Source organism: Malania oleifera, chromosome 1 (genome assembly GCF_029873635.1).
Source record: "Malania oleifera isolate guangnan ecotype guangnan chromosome 1, ASM2987363v1, whole genome shotgun sequence".
Lineage (NCBI taxonomy): Eukaryota > Viridiplantae > Streptophyta > Magnoliopsida > Santalales > Ximeniaceae > Malania > Malania oleifera.
Window position 1 is genome coordinate 149314198 of NC_080417.1, and position 21878 is coordinate 149336075.

A 21878-nucleotide genomic window follows, 5' to 3' on the forward strand; every position below is an offset into this window, starting at 1 on the left:
AATAAGAGGAGTTTGGGGATGTTAGAATTAGAAAATCTAGAATTATGGGTGAGTTGGAGTACTTGGGTAGGAACATAGAGGAGGTTAGTCTCTCAGTAAGTGAGGAAAGTAGGAGGGTTTACTTGAAGAAAGAGTTGGAAGAGGTTATATTCCAAATTTAAATAGGTAGAAGATGGTAGTCATGTATATATATACATATTTCACAAGCTAGCCAATGGCAAGAGGAGTAAGAATTTTATTAGGGAATTAGACATGAGGAATGTGAGAGATACTAATGATCATCATATTGCTGCCGTTATTACTAATTTCTTTCATAATTTGTGCCGAAAGTGCATTCATGGGGAGGGGGGGAGGCAAATAGTAGATGTCATTCTTGTGTCTTATGAGGTGGCAGAGGATTGCCACAGGAATAAAAAAGGGGGTTTGTTTTTAAATTAGACTTTGAGAAAGCTTACAATGGAGTAAGTTGGAGCTGCTTAGATAAAGTCTTTGTGACGAAGGGTTTTGGTGAGCTTTGTTATTGTTGGATTAGGGGCTGTCTTTCTAATGTGTGGTTCTCGGTGATCATTAATTGTGAACCCAATTCTTGGTTTAGCGCATCTAAGTTCATAAGAAAAGGTGATCCTTTATGCCCTTTTTTATTTGTTCTTGTAGTGGATGTGTTAAGCTGGATGGTAGATAGGGCTGTGGAGAGGGGGCTAGTTAGAGGTGTAATAGTAAGGGGAGAGGATGTGGTGGTTTCCCATCTCTAGTTTGTTGATGATACCATTTTCTTCCTTGATCATAGTCCCTCTTTTAGAAGAATTTTGGATATTCTCCAAATCTTTGAGAGGGTATCTGGCCTCAAAATTAATAAGGGGAAGAGTGGGTTAGTAGCTTTGAATGTACTCAATGTGTCAGTAAGGGAGTGGCCCACTAAAGTGGGGTGTGACATTTTGTATTGGCCTTTGACTTATTCATGGGTTTCTTTGGGGGTTAATCCTAGAGAAGCGAAGTTTTGGAATCCAGTGGTGTAGAGGGCAACGAAGAGGTTAGATGGGTGGAAGGGGGCTCTCTTCTCTTAAGGGGGAAGAACTATTCTAATTTAGGCTTGTCTTTCAAGCTTACCCTTTGTTTTTTTATCTATTTTAAAGATTTTTGACTGGGATTGGTAATCAACTTGAGAAGATCATGGGAGATTTTTGTGGTCTGGTGTGCGGGGGCATAGGGGTGCAGTTTACAACAACAACAACAAAACCAAGCCTTAGTCCCACTAAGTGGGGTTAGCTATATGAATCCGTTTCTGGCAATTTATGCGATCATGGATCATTTCTTTTGATAGATTCAAGGATATTAAATCCTTACTCACTATCCCCTCCCAAGTTATTTTAGGTCTACCCCTACCCCTTTTACTACCTTTTACAGTAACTAAGTCACTCTTCCTCACAGGTGCATTATGTGGCCTACATTGCAAGTGTCCATACCATCTGAGTCGTCCTTTCCTTATCTTATCTTCTGTAGGAGCTACACCTAACTTATGACGAATATGTTCATTCCTTAATTTATCTTTCAATGTTATACCACTCATCCTTCTAAGCATTCTCATCTCGACAACTTTTACTTTTTGGATATTATGTTTCTTCGTCGCCCAACATTCTGATCCATATAGCATAGCTGGTCTTATAGTTGTCCTATAAAACTACCCTTTCAATTTTAAGGGTATTCTACGATCTTCTCCATTTTACTCAATCTGTCTTCAATTTCTCCTTCAGCTTGCATAATAGATCCAAGGTATCCAAATCTACAAGTGCTATTTATTTTTTCATTATCAACTTTAACTTTGTCTCCAATATTCCTCGTAACATTACTAAAATTACATTTCATATATTCTGTCTTATTTTTACTTATCCTTTACCTCTAGGTTCCAAAGCATCATCTGCAAACAACATACACCATGGAGCCTCCTTTTGAATACCTTTAGTCAATTGGTCCATCACTAATAAAAAAAGATAAGGACTCAAAGCAGATCCTTGATGTACACCTATGGTGATTGGAAATTCTCTAGTTTCTCCATCTATAGTCCTTACACTAGTCATTACTCCATCGTACATATCCTTAATGACATCGGTATACCTACTACATACATCCTTTTTTTCTAAAACTCACCTTTTTTTCTATAATATGCTTTCTCAATGTCAATAAATATCATATGTAAGTCCCTCTTCTTTTCCCTAAACTTTTCCATTAATCTTCTTAAAAGATAAATAGCTTCTTTGGTAGATCTCCCAGGCTTAAAACCAAATTGATTTTCTGAGATCTTCGTTTCTAACCTTAATCTTTGTTCAATTACCCTTTCCCATAGTTTCATCATATGACTTATAAGTTTAATTCCACGATAGTTATTACAATTTTGAATATCTCCTTTATTTTTGTATATAGGTATTAAAGTGCTTTTCCTCCATTCATCTGACTTTTTCTTAGTTTTTACAATTGTATTACATAAATTAGTTAACCAAATAATTCCGTTATCAAGCATTTCCAAACTTCAATTGGGATGTTATTTGGTCCCATAGCTTTCCCATTTTTTATCTTTTTTAGTGCAAACTTAACTTTGTTAACTCTAATTTTGCGAATAAATCTTATATTTTTAGTCTTTTCCTCATTTGAAAATTCTAAGTTTAAGCCTTTTATATGGTTTTCATTAAACAACTTTCCAAAGTAACTTCGCCATCTTTCTTTATTGTCTTCGTCCTTAACCAAGACAATATCATCCACACTTTTTATACATTTTACATTTCCTAAGTCGTTGCTCTTCCTTTCTCTAGCTTTAGCAAGTTTAAATATATCTCTTTCCCCTTCTTTTGTACCTAATCTATCATACAAACTATTAAATGATCTATATTTAGCTTCATTAACGACCTTTTTTGCATCTTTTCTTGCCTCCTTATATTTTTCAAAGTTATCTCTGTTTCTACATTTTTGCCATGTTTTATACCAAATTCTTTTTGTCTTTATGATTTTTTGTACATCTTTATCCCACTACCAACTCTCTTTGCTATTTGAGAATCTTCCCTGTTGGCCTAACATGGCTTATAAATCCTATTTTGATGATAACAAATCAAGAGTATTTAACATGTTTAGGTTAAAGTAATATGTCTGCTCACCCCTTCTTAATCCTTTCTTGAGTTGCGTGGCTGAAAGGAACTTTTCATTGTCTCCTTTATTTGCAACAACTTGCACCATGCAAGGGTGATCTCCCATCAGACACAGGGAACCAGCAAAAGGCATTGACACTGCCTTAGTATCCTTTAGTAATTTTTTCCCCAAAATAATTTGGAAGTCATCCAACAACATCGCTGTGAAATTCGCATGACCTGCCCATTGCCCAAGCTTTCACAGTCACTTGCTTGGCTACCCTTAAAGTAGGTTGGGCTACAAAATTCACTGCTTTCATGCGTCCTGAATCCTTCTTCAAGGATAAGTTGAGTCTCCCTGCTTCTGCTTGTGAAACAAAATTATAGGTAGTCTTGGTATCCACCATAACACGGGTACTCTTCCCCTTGATCCTTAAGTCCACAAACATTAATCCTTTCGCTTGTGTAAATTTTGGTGTTTCGCCTGATTTTCCAATGTGTTCACTAGCCGCATTGCACCCATCCTTGGGGTATCCTCCACTTCGTTGTCACTTTCCAATGCCCCCTTTGTGATGGAAGCTTGTAAGGCATTGAGTAATGACTTATGAGGGCACTCAAGAACTTTGTGAGGGCCGCCTTGACTTAAGTAGCGTGAAATTTTACCCTTTCCATTGGATGTGTTGAACCCTCGAAATGATGAAGCTTGTTTTGAAATTGATGCCTTATTGTCGGCTCCCCAACTTTTGGGTTTGCCTTTCTTGAAAGACTTTCCGATGTTTTCATCTATGCCACTTTCTTTGGACAAAGTGGTATTATCACCAGCGTAGTCAGTCAAGCGTTCCACGATAGCTTGTGCGGTAGACAAGTCTTAAACTCTTTTCCTCTGAAGTTCTGTGCTTGCCTACGATTTCAACCCCTTAAGAAAATAGAATAGCTTGTCTAAAGCAGAAAATTGTTTCACGTATTCCTTGATTGACCTAGTATGCTTGAGGTCTCTTAGCTTCCTCTTAGCATTGTACTCAACATTCTCAAGAAAGAATTGGGCTTGAGCTCTCTCTTCAAGTCTGCCCAACAATCAACTACACGTCCATTGTCAATTTCACTGTACTTAGTACGCCACCACAGTTTGGTGTCACCAACCAAGTACATAGTTGCAGTATCCACTTTCAGCTGTTCTATGTTTGTCCTTAAAGTATGAAAATTGTTGACTTTTTGAGTCCGATCCCTGTTTTGATGTTGACAAAGCGTCTGTATCTCATGTACATTTAGTGTGTGAACATGTCTATATTTTAACATGCACATGAGGTAAAAGGAAAATGGAAGCTAGAAGGACCTCAAGATCATACATCTTGGCATTTTCCTTAATGGTCTGTAATAATTGCATGGCTTGCATGATGTGAATGTAAGCTCAAAATGACCAAAGACTGACCCTAGGGACTAGCACTTTACACAGAAACTCATTTGTTAAATAACTAACTGGTTAGGGTTAAAGATTAGGGCTAAAACGAAGTTTACAAAAGCCTCGGTCGACCGACCATCGCAAGGTTATTTGACCTTGGTCGATCGAACTGAGAAAGTTGACCAAAGTCAAAGCTTCGGTCGACCGAACCCTTGGTAGTATAAATGCCTCGGTCGACCGAACTGACCAGAAGTCAACATATTGACTTCGCTCAGTCGACCATTCTAAAATGAATGTGTCTTCCACGGTCGATCAAACTCACACGTGTTTGACCCCTAACAACTTAGTTGACCGAACCATTAGATCAAAATTATCTTGGTCACCGAATCTTGAAGGGTTCGTAATCGTCTTGATACGGTCGACTATATCTCTAGTTCAAAATGGCCACGATCGACCGAACTTAGTAATATGGTTGACCGAACCTTATATATGGTCGACCGAACCTATCGGGTTGGTGAAATTTTTACTGCAGTAAATTAGGGTTAATTTGCATTAAACATTATTAAACATTTTCCAAAATACCTAATATGTCCCTAACGGTCAAAATTTCTCCCAACTCTATATATACCATCTCATTTGCCATAATTAGAGGAGATTAGCATTTTGATTAAGCAAAATTCTCTCTAAATTTTTATACTCTCATTTGCTTACACTTATTTTTCAAGCATATTATACTCTCTCTCTTTGATTCTTTCTTGCAAAAATCTTTTTAGTAGAAAGCATCATTATTTCATATACTCTTCGCTTTGTAAATCAATTGCAAGTTTGTAACTATGAAGTGTGTTTGATCTTCATATTTGTGGGCTAATCTCATTTTATTAAGCTTATACTCTCACACATCTATATTATTTAGAAAATCATTCTTGAGAGCTAGCTTTGTGATTTTCCTATATTGTTTTACTTTGATAAATCTTGTTTGGGAAAAACTAATCTTTGCTTGTGAATCTTTGCATCCATATTGCAAGATTCAAAAGCTTGCATATCATTCTTTTGACTAAACTTTTGCAAGCTTAAACCCTAATATCCATTGTGCTTGATTTTTGATAAAATATTTTTGTTGAATATTTGTTTAGGGTTTTAAAGTCCCTTTGAAAATACTATCTTGAATTAAGGGTCTCACTTTCACATATATGCATACATTATTGAGAGTTGACATATAGATTTACAATGTCTCACTTGAGTATAAATCTTTATCATTTGTGAGTGCATTTTTTGGATTGTAATTGTTGTACACATCTGTTTGTATTAGAAGTATTTCTTTGTACACAATATTTGATTATTTATTGTATTCCTGACGTATGGTCGGAAGAGAGAGACTAGGACTGTGAATAGTCCTAGACTGGTTCAAACCCGGTTAAGAGAACTAGGTGCACCATCCTGGTAAGGTGTTGTATTAGGTGCTGCTCCACCCGTTAAGCGAGCCATAGTAAAATCCTTTTGCTTGTGAGCTTGAGGCAGGGACGTAGGCAATATTGGCCGAACCCCGATAACATATATGGTGTAGCTTTTATTTTTCCGCACTTTCAATTTTAGCACATGTATGTTTTATGTTTGATTTATTATACGCAGTAAATGTGTTTCATTGTTTGAATATTTGATTGGGTTTATGATTATATAGAAAGATCTTAGGCTTGTATAATACTGTTTGTGGAATTTGAATTGACCTATGAGAAAATTTTTTAAATACCCAATTCACCCCTCTCTTGGGAATACATCAATTCCAACAAAAGTACTGCTCCATATCAAACAAGAAGTTCTCCAACTCCTTGGCATCACGGGCACCCCCATACGTCTTGGGTTCTGCTACCTTGGTGTTGCTAAACCCCGGAGTGTTAGAGTTTCCCTTAGCAAGAACCATCACATTCATCTTTGTGGTCATATATGCTATTTGAGCTTGTGGAATCTTGACAATGTGGTGAAAGTCCTTTGACTTTTCCACCATCAAACATTGTTGATGCTTTTGTGATCCCTCTAATTCATCAACATGTTTTGTCAGTCGGGCCATCTCTATGGCCATTGGCCACATTGTTAGTTGCCGCCTCAGCCTATGCTTCCAACACATTAATTCTCTGGGTATTGGTCAACATGGTTATTTAGCAAAGCTTTATCAATCCCACAACAAAGGCAACTGAATTCAGGTCGCAAATAACTGAGCTTTGATTCTAGGTGTCACAGGCCGAATAGTTCACACCTTTGTGAAAGGACCGTGTGGCGCTAGCTAAAACACTCTTGTTTAACTAGCCAGCTTTTTGTTTACCACAATTCACCAACAAAACAGTTCCATTGTCATTCAAGCAAATATAAGCGGAAGCAATAAGCAACTTATGAAAGTAATGACACTTAAGCAGTAAACATTGAAGCAACATAATTCATTATTAACACCTCCGTTAACAATGTTTGTCTAGCAAGCGAGGCAAGTAAGCTTAAACCTATTTCCTATAGCTAGTGAGTTTTACAAGTTGATGAACAATCACCCTCCCCTAAAGTGTTTTCTATGCTATTCTCACTCTAGCACTAGGAAACATTAATATGACTGAGGAGTCATACTCCCTTTTTTAGCTGAGGGGACAAATATCTTTGAAAAATAACCCTACACTAGTATTTGCATGAAGGGAACCCATCCCAAAAGGACGAGACTAGCGGTCACAGGCAAGCATAATGCCCTGAACAAGCTTGGCTCATGACCGCATTATTTATAGTTGGATAATAATTTCTCTAAAAAAAAAAAAATCTTGTTTTATTGCAGGTATTGCAATCAATATGTTGACAAGGATGCATTGATATACCTCATTTTGGCCAATGAGATACTGCATGCTCTTTATCCGAACATAATAACAATTGCTGAGGATGTAAGAAATATTTTACTTTTCTGCAGTTGCTTTTTTTTCCCCCTTTCGATAAGCAAAAGATTGTTTAAATTAGGAGATGCATGGGATTTGCACCTTCCTTCACTGCGGTGAGAATTTTCTTGGTTTGATATATATGGAGGCATGCATTAGTAAATTGAGTACATTTGATTAATTTTCTATTTTCTTTTAGGAAATAAACTTGATAGGACAACTTTTTGACTTGTTTTTCTGAGAATGGAACTGCAAATGCATTCAATAATGATTGTTAAATCCAACTAGTTTAAAAAATGCTTATGGATGTTATCTCTGTTAAAATTTAGTCTACTGAGTTGTCCTAATGTGTTGGCTTATGGCTGGATTGGTTGGAATTTGAGATTGAATCATTTACATGAAATATTTGGAGTTGGGGATTGGTTAGAATGTAACAAAATGATACTTTTTGGGAACTGAAAAATGCAATGTTTTAATTCATTGGATACTTTTGGAATTTTTGTACTACTACATTATTGAAATCTTACCCCCCCCCCCCCCCGGGTCTTATATTCAATCATCTTTGGACTCTAGATTGAAAAAAGAGAAAAAGATGCTTGTTATTGGGGCTTCTTTGAAAATTCGAAGGATCTTATTATAATGCCTTTTGTGATTTTCAGCTAAGAAGTTAAGGTTGTCTTTCTTTATGATATATCAAGAAGCCTTATTCACTGCTGCAAAGGGTTTCATCAAGACTGCACTATAATAATAGGAGGAAAATGGAAAGCAAAGGTCAAAGAGAAGTGCATGATCTGCAACCTAGTTAGCAATCTACAAAAACCCTCACTTTAGAGAATTATGAAGGACAATTTTCCTGATGTTTTGTTGCTTATGCAAGTATTGAATAACACAGAAAAGCTGAAATGTTTCTTAAGTTGTTAGTTCATAAACTACCACTAACTGGTAAGCGGTAGCATGCACATGCTAAAAAAAATATAGCATTTTATTGCTGTCCAAACTATGCATGAGGTAGTTCAAATTGTGAACCACTCAGAGATGTATTGAGCATTGGTATCACCAGTCTGATGCGGATTTGTTCGATACATTTATTAAGTAAAATAAAATGCTGTGGATGAGGTGTCTCAATTATTAGGTGTGCTGTTATTGTGTGCGGAGATAATGCTGATGCAAAAATGCGACAGCTGGTATAAAACGGATATATTCTGTTAAGGTAAAAATAATTCAAATCATTTGTATTGAGGAGTTGGAGATCAATATTTAGAACTAGTATGCATATATCTCTGACAATATTTTCATTTTTCTTGATTGAATAATGGAAAGAAACTTATACTGGTGGAGGGAAGTTAATGGATATTTTTAACTTTTTAGTGCTACATATGGCTTACAAACAATTATACTTTTATGATACTGTTGATAGAGTGACTGAAGTGCAAGTTGTGTAACGTTATGGCATAAAATGCAGTCTTCGATTCAGTGTTCATTATATGATAGCATCTTGGATGTTCGAACAATTGAATTGTTCTGAAATGTATATTTTAATTATTTCTGGTATGTTTATTGTTTTTTTAATGTTTTGTACACTACTTTATGTGTCTCATCACCAGTATTGAGTTGGATAGGTACTGATCAGCACTGTGACCTAGATTGGCACATAAAACCTGGAAGGGTTGTGAAAGGGTTTGTTGTATAATTGTACAAGGCCGATGCGTCTAGCATCCCTGCTTCTAATTGCACAATAACTCTACACAGCATTATTCTTCAGGCATTAAATTATTTTGATGTATGAAGTTGTGCGGATTTAACTCATCTGCAGTGGTTAGCTCAGTAGCACTTCTAGATGCTAAAAGTTTTCTCTATGATTTGTTATCAATGCCGTGCCTTAGGGAATTGATTGATTTATTTGGTGGATTTGTAGGTTTTATGTTTGTTTGCTTGTTTTCTTCAAGAAAATCTGTTTGTCTCATCCTAGTCCCAATTAGTTTCTGAAGAACTGTGTGTCTCCTTGTAAACACCAGTGATTTCATTGAAAATTTTTGAAATTTTAGTTCATATTGTCCCACAGTTCTTGAGGTCTTTGCCCTCATATTCAACAATCTGGTTTATTCATTGATTTTCTGAGTATCAGTGAAGAGTTCTTGGTTTCTTGCTCAGGTTACACTCTATCCGGGACTATGTGAGCCAACTTCACAAGGCGGACTGGGATTTGATTATTATGTCAATCTTTCTGTGTCAGAGATGTGGCTGTGGTTCCTGGAGAATGTTCCTGACCATGACTGGAGCATGAGTAAGGTTGTCTTGTTTGCTTGTCATCGCTCATGTCTGTATTAGTTATTTTATAGGATTTTGTTGCTCTGCAGTTGAAATTTAATTGTCATTTTTTATAAAGTAGAAAATGACAAGTAGGTTTCATACAAAAGACTACGAATCCTATATAAATGACATTGTCTATAATTTTCTTGCCATTTCTCTGTAATTTCAAAATCTGAATTGGTTTCTGAACTCCAGATTGTGAGCACATTGATGGGCAACAGACAATATGCAGATAAGATGCTTGTGTATGCTGAAAATCACAACCAGGTAACCATCCACTTTAAAGACCTTGCTCTGTTCTTGAGAGCTCCAAATCATAATAATATGATGAAGTTGCATCTTACATTTATGTCTATTTGTTTGGCTTGGATATATCCCATAATTATTTTTCTTCAACAATAGTCCATAACTGGAGGGCGGTCATTTGCGGAAATTTTGTTTGGTGCAATCAAGGAGGACTCACTTGTTTCAAATGAATCATTGCTTAGAGGGTGTTCATTGCATAAGGTATGCTTTATTATCACTTTTGTGTCCTCTCCAGCTTTATTCCCACTTTTGTGTCCTCCCCTTCTGTTGGGTTGAGACTTGAGATACAAATTTCGACCTTGTGCAAACTATAATTTTTGTTGTACTTGTGTGTAAGTTTTTTTGTTTTTTGTTTTTGGGTGCACATTTTTTTTCCCCCTGGTGAGCCACTGATTTGTACTTCCCACTTTTTCTTTGAATTTTAACTTAAATGGCATAGCCCCATTTTAAAAGAGGCATTCGGAAGGAAAACTTTCCTTCACTGCATGATGAAATTGTAAAATGGCCCCATTTTAAAATTCCCTTCACTGCATAGCCCCATTTTAACTTGAATGGCATGGCCTCGTCTTAAAAAAGGCATTAGGAAGACAAAATGCACTTCACTGATTTATACTTCCCACTTTTAGCTTTTTAATTCCATTACAAGAGGGGAGTTTCTATATCACAAAGGGGTGCTGGTTGTATAAGTGTCCTTTTGTACTTCTTTGTCATGACAATTCTTTCTACATTGTTTCCTTCTGTTCTATTTCAATAAGCAAATATAACACTTTCTAGGCATATTCAAAGATACATCTTGGTCATGTATGCTGAAGCATATGTGATGCCAAACAAGGTGGTGGACCATGGGTAAATCCTTGTTGGAGACTAATTCAGAAGAATTGGATCAAGGCATTGTTGGATCCTAAACCTAAATGAATGTGCAGTTAATTAGTTTATTGTGCTGTTTAGTTTAGTTAGTAGTAGAATTATGTCTATTTGGGGGTTGGTTTGTCAAACATGTTTTTTTTGGTGGGGGGCGTTAGTTTTGCGGCATCTTTCAACGATTTTGGGAATGCGATGCTCATGGCATCATTTTTTCACATTTGTTTGGGCATTGAAATCTAAAGTGGCAGGCATCTTAAAATTCTTGGGAATGAAAGATTTCCACAGAACATGGTCATCCCATTCCCACCCTTCCATGGGTAAGTTTTGGGAATCTCATGGGAATCCTACTTTAGGGACCAAATTGCCCTCACTATTTTGGCAAATTGGATAACTATGCCCCATAATATAGTATCATAACACATTTTTGTTATATTCCAAATGATAAATCGTAATATAGTATCATAACACATTTTTGTTATATTCAAAATAATAAATTATTAATAGATAATAGTTTTTATTTTCGAATAATTATGTATATAAACAGCAAGGGTCTCCCTATTATCTCCAAAACCCCAATCCTAATTTCTTGTGATTTTGAATTAAAAAGTGAAACAAAATTAGAAGAACTGATCAAGACATTTTTGTAAAATTAAATAAATAAACAATATTATTTATTATAATGCCTCACACAATTCAAAGTAAGCATTTATTGCATTCATTTCCCATACATCTTGGACTAATTTTTATTTTAATGGCCCATACGACTGATGATACATACATATTGGGCTCTTTTTGAAAAGAAACACGTTCAAATGCATGGTGGATATATATAGATTAACTGCATGTTTTCTTTAAAAGATATTCTAAATGGGTCAAAGATCCCATGCATTGCATGGGTCTCTAATAATATATATATAGTAGTTAGGATTTGAAGACTATATTGGCCTCAATTATTTTAATTAATTGCATTACTAAGTATTAATTTAAAAAAAAAACTTTAATTATGATTGTTGAAAGTTTAAGTACATGTTTAATTAGGTACAATTCTGAGTTGGTTTTGTGTTGAAAATATAATTGTTCTTCATATATTATTTACACACATGTCAAGGGTATGACGATCGTCTTCTTGAAATGAGTCAGGATTCCCACATTGAACCAAACACTAACATAAGTATCATGTGTACATTTTTGGAAATCTTACAGCACTAATCAAGCAAAAATATTTCCATGAGGCAGGCATCCAATTCCTAGGAATGAGATTGCCTACAATATCATTCCATGGGAATATTTTTTATGCCATGAACCAAACATGCCCTTAGGGATTCATTTGTGATTTCATGCATTTGTAGGGATTTAGTTGTAATTTCATGTAATCTAGGCTTTCTTGTGTGAAAGCTATGTAAGAGTTATTTTTTGATGAATTCCCTGCCCCCCACCCCAATTGTATCTACTTCCTCTCTTCTTCTTCCCCTCCCAGCTCTTCTATTTTTATGGGCTGTACATGCTCTGCTGTTATGTTCATTACCCTTGTCTCCTCTATCTCTTCCAAATTCTCTCTTGGCTGCAATTCCTTGATGCTACTACATTTGGTATCAGAGCCAAAATTCGATCAATTGTTCTTCCTCTTCTGTTTTGGTTAATTCCCATATTCTTCCTTTCTATCACCAAAAAATCAATGGAGGGCCATAATTTTAAAACCCGGACCTGCCCAGCTGGTCCATTTAGGTTCAATTAGAACCAGACTGGCTGGTCCAACCAGGTTCAATTAGAACTAATCACCAGGCTGGTCTGGTTAGCCTCCTAGAACCAGATTCATTGTGAACTGGAGTTGACCCGGTCAACATGGTCCAAACTGGAAGGAACCAGCCCAAACTGTGGTTGAAGGTAGGTCAACATGGCTCTTTCTTCTGAGAGAAAAAATTTATTGGAATGTGCTAGCACCTGGTATTGAACCGAAGACGTGGCATGTACACTCAAACAGTGTACCAATAGGCCAATTGGATTAATTTATGAACCAGCTATATATGCACTTATATTCCCTCAGATTGCAACTCAAATATTTACTTTGCTTTTTTTTTAGTAAGAATAATGTTAAAATGTCAACCCAGAATATCTTTGTAAATAAAATACAAATTAGGAAAGTGGGTAATTATGGGGGATTTGATATTATTCAATAGGAAATTGTTTCCTTGATTAGAATAGGTTATTGTATATTAAATTGGATTGTACGTAAGAACAAAATTATGAAAGAAAATTTTTTTTTCCAATCTTTTCTTTTTTCATGGTATCAGAGCTAGGGTTTCTTAAACCCAACTAAACAATGGTTGACAGCAGAGACTCTACCTCCTCTGCAAACATCACTGGCGATTCAAAGGTTATGTCTGGTGGGAGTACGAATGATAACACAATCTTTCCACTCATTGGAAAAACTAAATGGAAAAAATTTCCGTGAATGGGCTTAGTCCATGAAACTAGTGATTGAGGGAAAAGGAAAGCTTGGTTACCTTACCGGTGAGCGAAGGAAACCAGATCGTTCCGACGCCATAGCCTTGCAAAGATGGAGGTCCGAAAATTCCATGGTCACGGCTTGGCTCGTCAATTCAATGCAACCATCAATCGGAAAAATTTATTTGTTTTTGCCGACGGCGAAGGAGGTCTGGGAAGCTGTACATGAGACGTACTCCGATGGCGAAAGTTACTCTCAAATCTTCAACATCAAGACCCGATTGTGGCAGATGAGGTAAGGCGAGAGAGGGGTTACCGAGTATTTCATGGAGATGAGTCATCTCTGGTAGGAGCTCGATCTAAGCATCGACGAAGAGTGGGAGTGCTTCGGCGATAGCACGTGATACTGAAGGAGGCTTGAAAACGAGAGGGTCTTCGAGTTTCTTGCCGGCCTGAATCGAGAGCTTGACGACGTGAGGGGACGGATCCTTGGCTTGCGCCCTCTCCCTTCAACTCGAGAAGTCTTTGTAGAGGTCAGGCGGGAGGAGAACAGGAGACGGGTAATGTTGCGACCCCAAAATGAATCCGCTAGGCCAACCCAGCTGTACATGGATCCGCCCAAAAATTAGATGGGCTGCACGCTGGGCCGGATGCCTCAGCTCTTGCATTAAAAGGCCTAGGAGGACCTAGTCAACGACCACTAAGAGGAAAAATATGGTGTGAACATTGTCGAAAAACGGGTCATTCAAAAAATACCTATTGGAAGATTCATGGAAAACCGGCAGACTGGAAACCAAGACAATACCACAAAAATCGTGGGTACCAGGCCAACACTGGTGGTTCAACTAAAAGATCACTAGGAGAGAACAATGATACCCCATCTGGCAGTGTCTTCTGTCCTGAACAGTTGGATCAGTTATATAAGATGTTTTCATCAATGCAAACATCGGGTCAGTCCTCCTTTGGTTCTCTGGCTCATCGAGGTAATCATCTGTCAGCTTTAAAAACCACATCTTGTTACAAATGCCCTTGGATAATTGATTCGAGTACATCTGATCATATGACTGGGGCGTATCAATATTTTTCATCCTACTCCCCATATGCCGGGAATTTGAAGGTAAAAATTGCAGATGGATCTCTCTCTCACCAGTTGCTGGAAAAGGAAGTATATCTGATTCCTTAACCTTAAAATCAGTCTTACATGTCCCCAAGTTATCCTGCAATATGTTATCTATCAGTCAGTTAACAAAAGACTTGAATTGTTCCGCTAAATTTGTTTCCTCCCCTTGTGTTTTTCAAAACCTATCATTGGGGAAGACGATTGGCACTGCTAAAGCGTATGAGAGACTCTACTACTTTGAGGAAGCAAGTTTGAGTAAACTATGTAATACTGCAATTTGTGATTCTGCATCTACTTCTAAAAATAGTGAACTTTTGTTATGGCATTCACGGATGGGTCATCCCAATTTTCAATATTTAAAACGTTTGTTTCCTTCTCTTTATTCAAATAAAATGGCTTCTGAGTTTCAATGTGAAGTGTGTGAGCTTGCTAAACATCGTCGTACTTCTTTTCCATCATCCATATACAAACCATCTCGCCCATTTGCTATGTTTCACAGTGATGTATAGGGTCCCTCACGTTCCCTAAATCGCACCAATACAAAATGGTTTGTGACCTTTACGGATGACCATACTCGTCTTTGTTGGGTCTACTTACTGAAAGATAAAACTGAAGTCCGCTCCATTTTTATCAATTTTCGTACCATGATTCATACACAGTTTCAGACTCATATTCAGATCCTACGTACTGATAATGGTACGGAATATTTCTATAACCATCCTAGGAACTTATCTTCAAGATCATGGGATTGTTCATCAAAGTTCTTGTGTGGATACCCCTCAACAAAATGAGGTTGTGGACGAAAAAATAGACATATACTTGAAGTAGCCCGGGCTTTAATGTTTACTACCCACATGAAACATTATTTTTGAGGCGATGCCATCTTAACAGCCACACATCTCATTAATCGAATGCCAAGTAGAGCACTCTCATTTGTCAATCCTCTGTAGAAATTTCAGGAAAACTTTCCTACCTCTCGACTCCCTTCCAGTCTCCCACTGAAAATTTTTGGCTGTACTGCGTTTGTTCATGTCCATGCACACCACCGCAATAAATTGGATCCTTGTGCCATTAAATGTGTTTTCATTGGTTATTCACCTACCCAAAAAGGATACAAATGCTATGACCCGGTCTCAAAACGACTGTTCGTTAGTCTTGATGTCACATTTTTTGGAATCACTCCTTATTTCTCAAAGCCCTCTCTTCAGGGGGAGAAATGGAGGAGTGAAGATCAGTTCTTTGATCCTTTTACTATTGAATCTGCGGTTACTCGAGTTACTTCATTCCCTGACCCATCTATTGAGTCTATTGAGTCTTCCATTATAGTACTTCTCGATCTGCCAAACACAACTGAACACTTACCCTCAGGGGGAGATGCAGGAGAACAAAACAACGCAAACATACTGGTTTACTCAAGAAAGCCGAAAACAAAGGAGAGGGAGAATCTTATACCTGAGGCACCAAGAGCGTTGGACCCGGTGATGGCTCCGAATAATCATGATCTGGCAATTGAGTCTTCTTCTGATAATTCTGCATCTGATGATATCAATCTACCTATTGCAATTAGAAGACAAACCAGGTCATGTACTCAACATCCTTGGTCGAAATACATGTCTTATAAAAGCTTGTCTACAGGATATCGTGCATTTGTCTCTAATCTGGACAGGGTGAAAGTACCAAAAAACATTCAGGAAGCTCTAGAAATACCAGAATGGAGAGAGGCAGTCTTGGAAGAAATGTGAGCCCTAGAAAAAAATGGAACTTGGAAGTTGACAGATCTACCGAAAGGGAAGAAGCCAGTAGGTTGTAAATGGGTTTTTACAGTGAAATGTAAATCTGATGGAACAGTTGAAAGATATAAAGTCAGACTTGTTGCAAAAGGCTTCACACAGACCTACGACATTGACTATACTGAGACATTTGCACCAGTGGCAAACTTAAATACAGTTCGGGTTCTCTTGTCCCTGGCAACCAATTTAGATTGGCCACTACAACAACTTGATATTAAAAATGCTTTCTTAAATGGAGAATTAGAAGAGGAAGTTTACATGACTATACCACCAGGATTCAGTAGAACAGGTGAAGAAAACAGAGTGTGTAAACTAAAGAAATCGTTATATGGCCTCAAACAATCTCCAAGAGCGTGGTTCGACAGATTCGCAAAGGTACTAAAGAATCAAGGGTATCGACAAGGGCAATCAGACCATACACTATTCTTCCAACAGTCTGAAGGAGGTAAGAAAACAATTCTAATAGTGTATGTTGATGATATAATCCTTACTGGTGATGATACTGTAGAAATGGAGAGATTGAAGAAGGTTCTGGCTACTGAATTTGAAGTTAAAGACTTGGGACAGATGCGGTATTTCTTGGGCATGGAAGTGGCAAGAACAAAAAAGGGGATTAGTGTTTCTCAGCGAAAGTATGTTACTGACCTCTTAGTTGAAACTGGCATGCTAGGGTGCAAACCCAGCGAAACCTCGATAGAAACAGTAAAGAGGGTTGAAGATTGTGGAAAACCAGTAGAAAAGGAGAGGTATTAGAGATTGGTTGGCAAACTGATCTACCTATCACATACTAGACCAGATATTGCATTTGCAGATAGTGCAGTAAGTCAACACATGCATTCACCAAAGGAAGTTCACTTCGATGCCGTATACAAGATCCTTAGATATCTCAAGGGATCCCCAGGAAGAGGACTCTTCTTTAAGAAATGTGAAAGCAAGGAAATAGAGATCTTTACAGATGCAGATTGGGCAGGATCAGTGGAAAATAGAAGGTCCACCACAGGATATTGTACATTCGATTGGGGAAATCTTGTGACTTGGAGAAGCAAAAAACAGAATGTGGTGGCTCGTAGTAGTGCTGAAGCTGAATTCAGGGCAATCGCTCAAGGGATTTGTGAAAGATTGTGGTTACGATAACTATTGGACGAATTACGGGTACCGGTGAATCTTCCTATCAAACTCTACAGTGACAATAAGGCAGCTATTAGCATCTCTCTTAATATAGTCCAACATGACAGGACTAAACATGTGGAGGTAGACAGACACTTCATCAAAGAAAAAATTGAAGAAGGAATTATATGTATGACTTATGTACCAACCAAGGAACAAATTGCAGATATCCTCACTAAAGGTTTGGGACGACAGAGTTTTGATGATCTTATTAGCAAGTTGGAGATGATTAATATTTATGATCCAACTTGAGGGGGAGTGTTAAAATGTCAACCCAGAATATCTTTGTAAATAAAATACAAATTAGGAAAGTGGGTAATTATGGGGGATTTGATATTATTCAATAGGAAATTGTTTCCTTGATTAGAATAGGTTATTGTATTATAAATTGGATTGTACGTAAGAACAAAATTATGAAAGAATTTTTTTTTTTTCCAATCTTTTCTTCTTTCAAATAATAATTTAAAGAAAATAATTTTCGTAAAAATAAGAAAAGTAGTTGGACCTTCAAATTTGATTTGGATGGCTATTAAAATCTATACATGTGATTTTTTTTAAACTTTAATTTGTTGGTATATGTGATTTTAATTAATCACTTTTATAAAATATTTATATGAAATTGGTGTAATATTATTTTTATAACAAATATTCACATATAGTATTTATACGTAGGCACCTCATAAGTAATATATTAATATGTATTATATTATCATGCTGACATCACTGGGTCGACCACCGGCTTGACTCACCAGTCCAACCAGTCCGATCGACCCAGTGGCTTTACCAGGTTGATCACCGGTCTGGGTTTTGAAATCATGGCTGAAACTGTTGTCGCAGTCCCTAAAAATTTCCAAACTTCATCAATCACTTCCCCAAATTCTTTCCTTCTAAAATTTTCAGTCTTCTGCGAATCATTAAATTTTTTGAAAAAGAAAAATCACCTGTAACTGTTGCAGTTCCTATTTTTACTCATTGTCTCTAACTACCATCTCACAAAACTGCACCACTCTCACCATCATAGAAGCTGATTGGCTGAAATGCCACCATGTGCCGCCTTAAACTCTGCCATCCGCTGCTCTTCTTTGTTGCACATGTCACTGGAGTTTTCAAGACACAGCACTGGCACCGTCAATAAAATCCACCCGCACTGTATCCACAGGCTGCTGCAAGTGGAGCGTTCATCAGGTTCAATCCCCCATCCCATGCCTTTTCTGCCTCCTATTGTTTACCTGACAAGGCGCCTTAAACAAGGCCTGATCCATTAAAAGAAGCCCAATTCAATTATTTTTTAAAAAATTAGAGATTTTTGCTAGGCCCCTTCTGCTCTCTTGTGTTAGAAACCTTTTCCCAAAAAAAAAAAGGCGACCCAGGCCCACATCTTTATTTGCAGGCTCAATTACTTAGAAAAAAATCCAGCCCACTGTCTTTATTGTAAAAAGGAAAAAGGAAAACTAGCCCTTTCCATTCTCAACCACCACCCAGACAAGCCAGTTACCCAGCATATGGTGCCATTCTGTCATGCCACCTCAGCAGCCACATTCAAGACTCGTTCTCAGCCACATTAGTAAATCTGCTACACTGTCAATCTGGTCAACTTTCAGACCTGAATTTGATCATAATTTACCTGCTCCTAATTTTTCTTTTCATCGCCTTATTATTTTTTTCCTTTTTATTGCATTATGATAAATATTTGTTTTCTTTGCCTTACAAATACCATTTATTTTTCGTTATTTCCCCTCCTCTTTAACCACCATAGGCCTTCATTAGTTTGATTCTATTGATTTTAAAAAAAAAGAAAGAATAGCAACATGGCGACAAATCATTGGAACAAGGAATGCCTTTTGTCATACTTTTGGCCCAATTTCAAGATTTCCACACCTTTCTCAAGTGTGGAGAAAGTGTGCAAAATTGTCATTGATGGAAGATGCACTGTGAATGTGGATTCTGAAAATGAGGTCACTCGAATGCGGCTTCATCTAGAACCCCACCCAGAGCTTTATGAGATATCTTGTGTTGATATCACTACTTTTACATGTTTGTGAAACATGCTCAATTCCTATCCAGATTGGTAACTATTTTGATAATGTTTGGTTTGATATCATATCCATGACTATTGGCAATGTGCGCGGTTCTCGTTGGTTGGATGATTTGAGTGTGACTCAAGGACATGGAGAACATGTAGATCTTTCACTATAATGCTGAGAAGATTATTTTGAAGCCTGCTCTACCGACCAAGAAAAAGAATTTGACACTATTGATTTTTTGGTAGCAAACTCTGACAATATTGATAATGTCAAAATTACTCAACAGTTTGATCAAGGAAATGCATGTGTTTGAACTTTGAAGACATCCAACTCTTCAAAACATTCCTATCGTTGAGTTTGTCATTCCTGAGGTGTTGATGTCAATTCTCAACTCAACTTTTTTCTTTCTTTGGTGTTACCAAACGAACAAGGTTTCTTGCATTACCTAAGATCTGAGTTTTGAAGAGTCCGAATTCATCGCTTTTTACTTCTGAGCCTCTAACATTTTAAAATTTGAGGCTGATTTTTTTCCAACTGGGAAGAATTGATGTAGAATAAGATGTCGGACCCTAGGTAGAGTTGAACACTAATTTAGAAGAATTGGATCAAGAGATTTGGATCCTAAACCTAAGTATGTTTGTTTATATTGATGGTTATCTTAGTCATTTAGCATTGTTAGTGTGTGAGTGTTCTGTTAACAAGTGAGAGTTAGTAAGGGCATTATGGTCATTAGCTTGTACTTTGACATATATTATAAATAAAGGAAGAAAGCTATCATTGTGGTTAGGTCTTCCATTTTGCCCAATTATTCAGCATGGTATCATAGCATGATTTTAAGACCTAAACCCTAATTGTCAAAGCCACCATCAAAACCAAAGCTCAAAATCCTAAATCCGCTGCATGTCTACCATTAGAAGAATTTCCAGCAACACTATAACCCTAAAAATAGCCAGCAGCTTCCGGAAGGCAGAGTAGTCGCCGGAAAATTCGTGGGCGACACTGCCAGTTCAGAAGCACAAAATCCACAATAGATTTTGCAGAAACAACACCATACTTGCCCACAGACACAGCCGATCTGCCCCCCTCCACTGAAATCTCCTCTCCAGCAGCTTCCCCATGTGCCCTCATACACCGGTCGAAGGCTTCCAGGGCTGACGTCACATGCCGGCGAGTGAAGCCAATTTCAGGCATGTTTCTGGCCTGAATTCTTCCAGCAGGGCTCGAACCACTCTATAAACATATTATTGAAGTTTTTCATGATGTCTCGTCCAAAAATCTCACCTTTTTTAGTTGCTCATTTATGGCATCCAATGGATGGTTTTTTGGTGCTTCTTGGAGCTGTTTGTCAATGTTTATTGAGTTTATTGAGCCTGAAACAGTGGTATTTGCGGTGTTTTTGATTTATATGTTGTGGTCTTGTGGTTTGCATTAGTTGTTGAAGGTTGTTTATGTTGGGATTGAGTTGGTGAATTCGAAGAACATGTTGCTTGCTGTGTATTTTTTATTTGCTGCTCTATTGGGGTTGTATTTGTGTTGGGATGGAGTTCCCAAATACCAAAAGGGTGTATCAATAGTCATTTACTTGTTTGAATGAATAGTGTACAACAATTGTTTCAAAGAAAGAGTATTTAAAGTTCATGCAATATCAGGCATCCCAACAAGCATCTCATCTCATTGCATCTTTTGTTTAGAAAAGTAACCATGCCATCTGTATGTCATCCGATATCTCGCCCACTAGTCCCTAGGTTATCGACTCTGCTGTTGTTGACCATATGACAAGTATCCTTAACTTCTCTTCTACTCTCTAGTATTCTACAAATCTACCTCAGTTTACCCTTGCTAATGGGTCCACTATTGCTGCTAAGGGAATAGGAACAGTAAATCCTACTTCCTCCATATCTCTTTCTTCTGTTCTCTGCATTCCTAAATCCCTCTTTAATCTTATGTCTGTTAGTAAAATTACGAAAGTCAACTAAATTTCTCTATAACTTTCTTTCCTGATTCTATTCTTATTTAGGATCTGAAGACGAGGAAGACGATTGGCATAGGATGTGAGGTTGGTATACTCTACTACTTTGAGTCGCTCTCTTCTCCTGTTGCCTATAGTGTTGTTACCACACTAAATCAAATCCATTATAGCCTTGGTCATCCATCATTGGACAATTTAAAACAGCTAGTTCCTACTTTGAGTTCCGTGTCTAACCTAGATTGTGAGACTTGTCAATTCAGAAAGCATCATTGTGTTCCCTTTGCCTCTCGAGTCAATAAAAGAGTCGTTGACCCTTTTATGTTAGTCCATTCCGATGTTTGGGGTCCTAGTTGTGTCACACCAAAGTTGGGGTTTTGATACTTTGTTACTTTTTGTTGATGACTACTTTAGAATGACTTGGTTGTATTTAATGAAAGATTGTTTTGAGTTGTTTATTATCTTTTATGCCTT

General features: G+C 37.3%; 1 protein-coding gene across 1 annotated transcript in view; it reads left to right on the plus strand.

Moving 5' to 3' along the window:
* LOC131164368 (1,4-alpha-glucan-branching enzyme 3, chloroplastic/amyloplastic) overlaps positions 1-21878 on the plus strand; it is a 57619-nt gene that overhangs the window by 20656 nt on the left and 15085 nt on the right. The window contains exons 11-14 of the mRNA XM_058121511.1: positions 7319-7421; positions 9564-9701; positions 9918-9989; positions 10125-10229. Coding sequence (XP_057977494.1) covers positions 7319-7421; positions 9564-9701; positions 9918-9989; positions 10125-10229 — 418 coding nt within the window. The remainder of the gene's footprint in view (positions 1-7318; positions 7422-9563; positions 9702-9917; positions 9990-10124; positions 10230-21878) is intronic.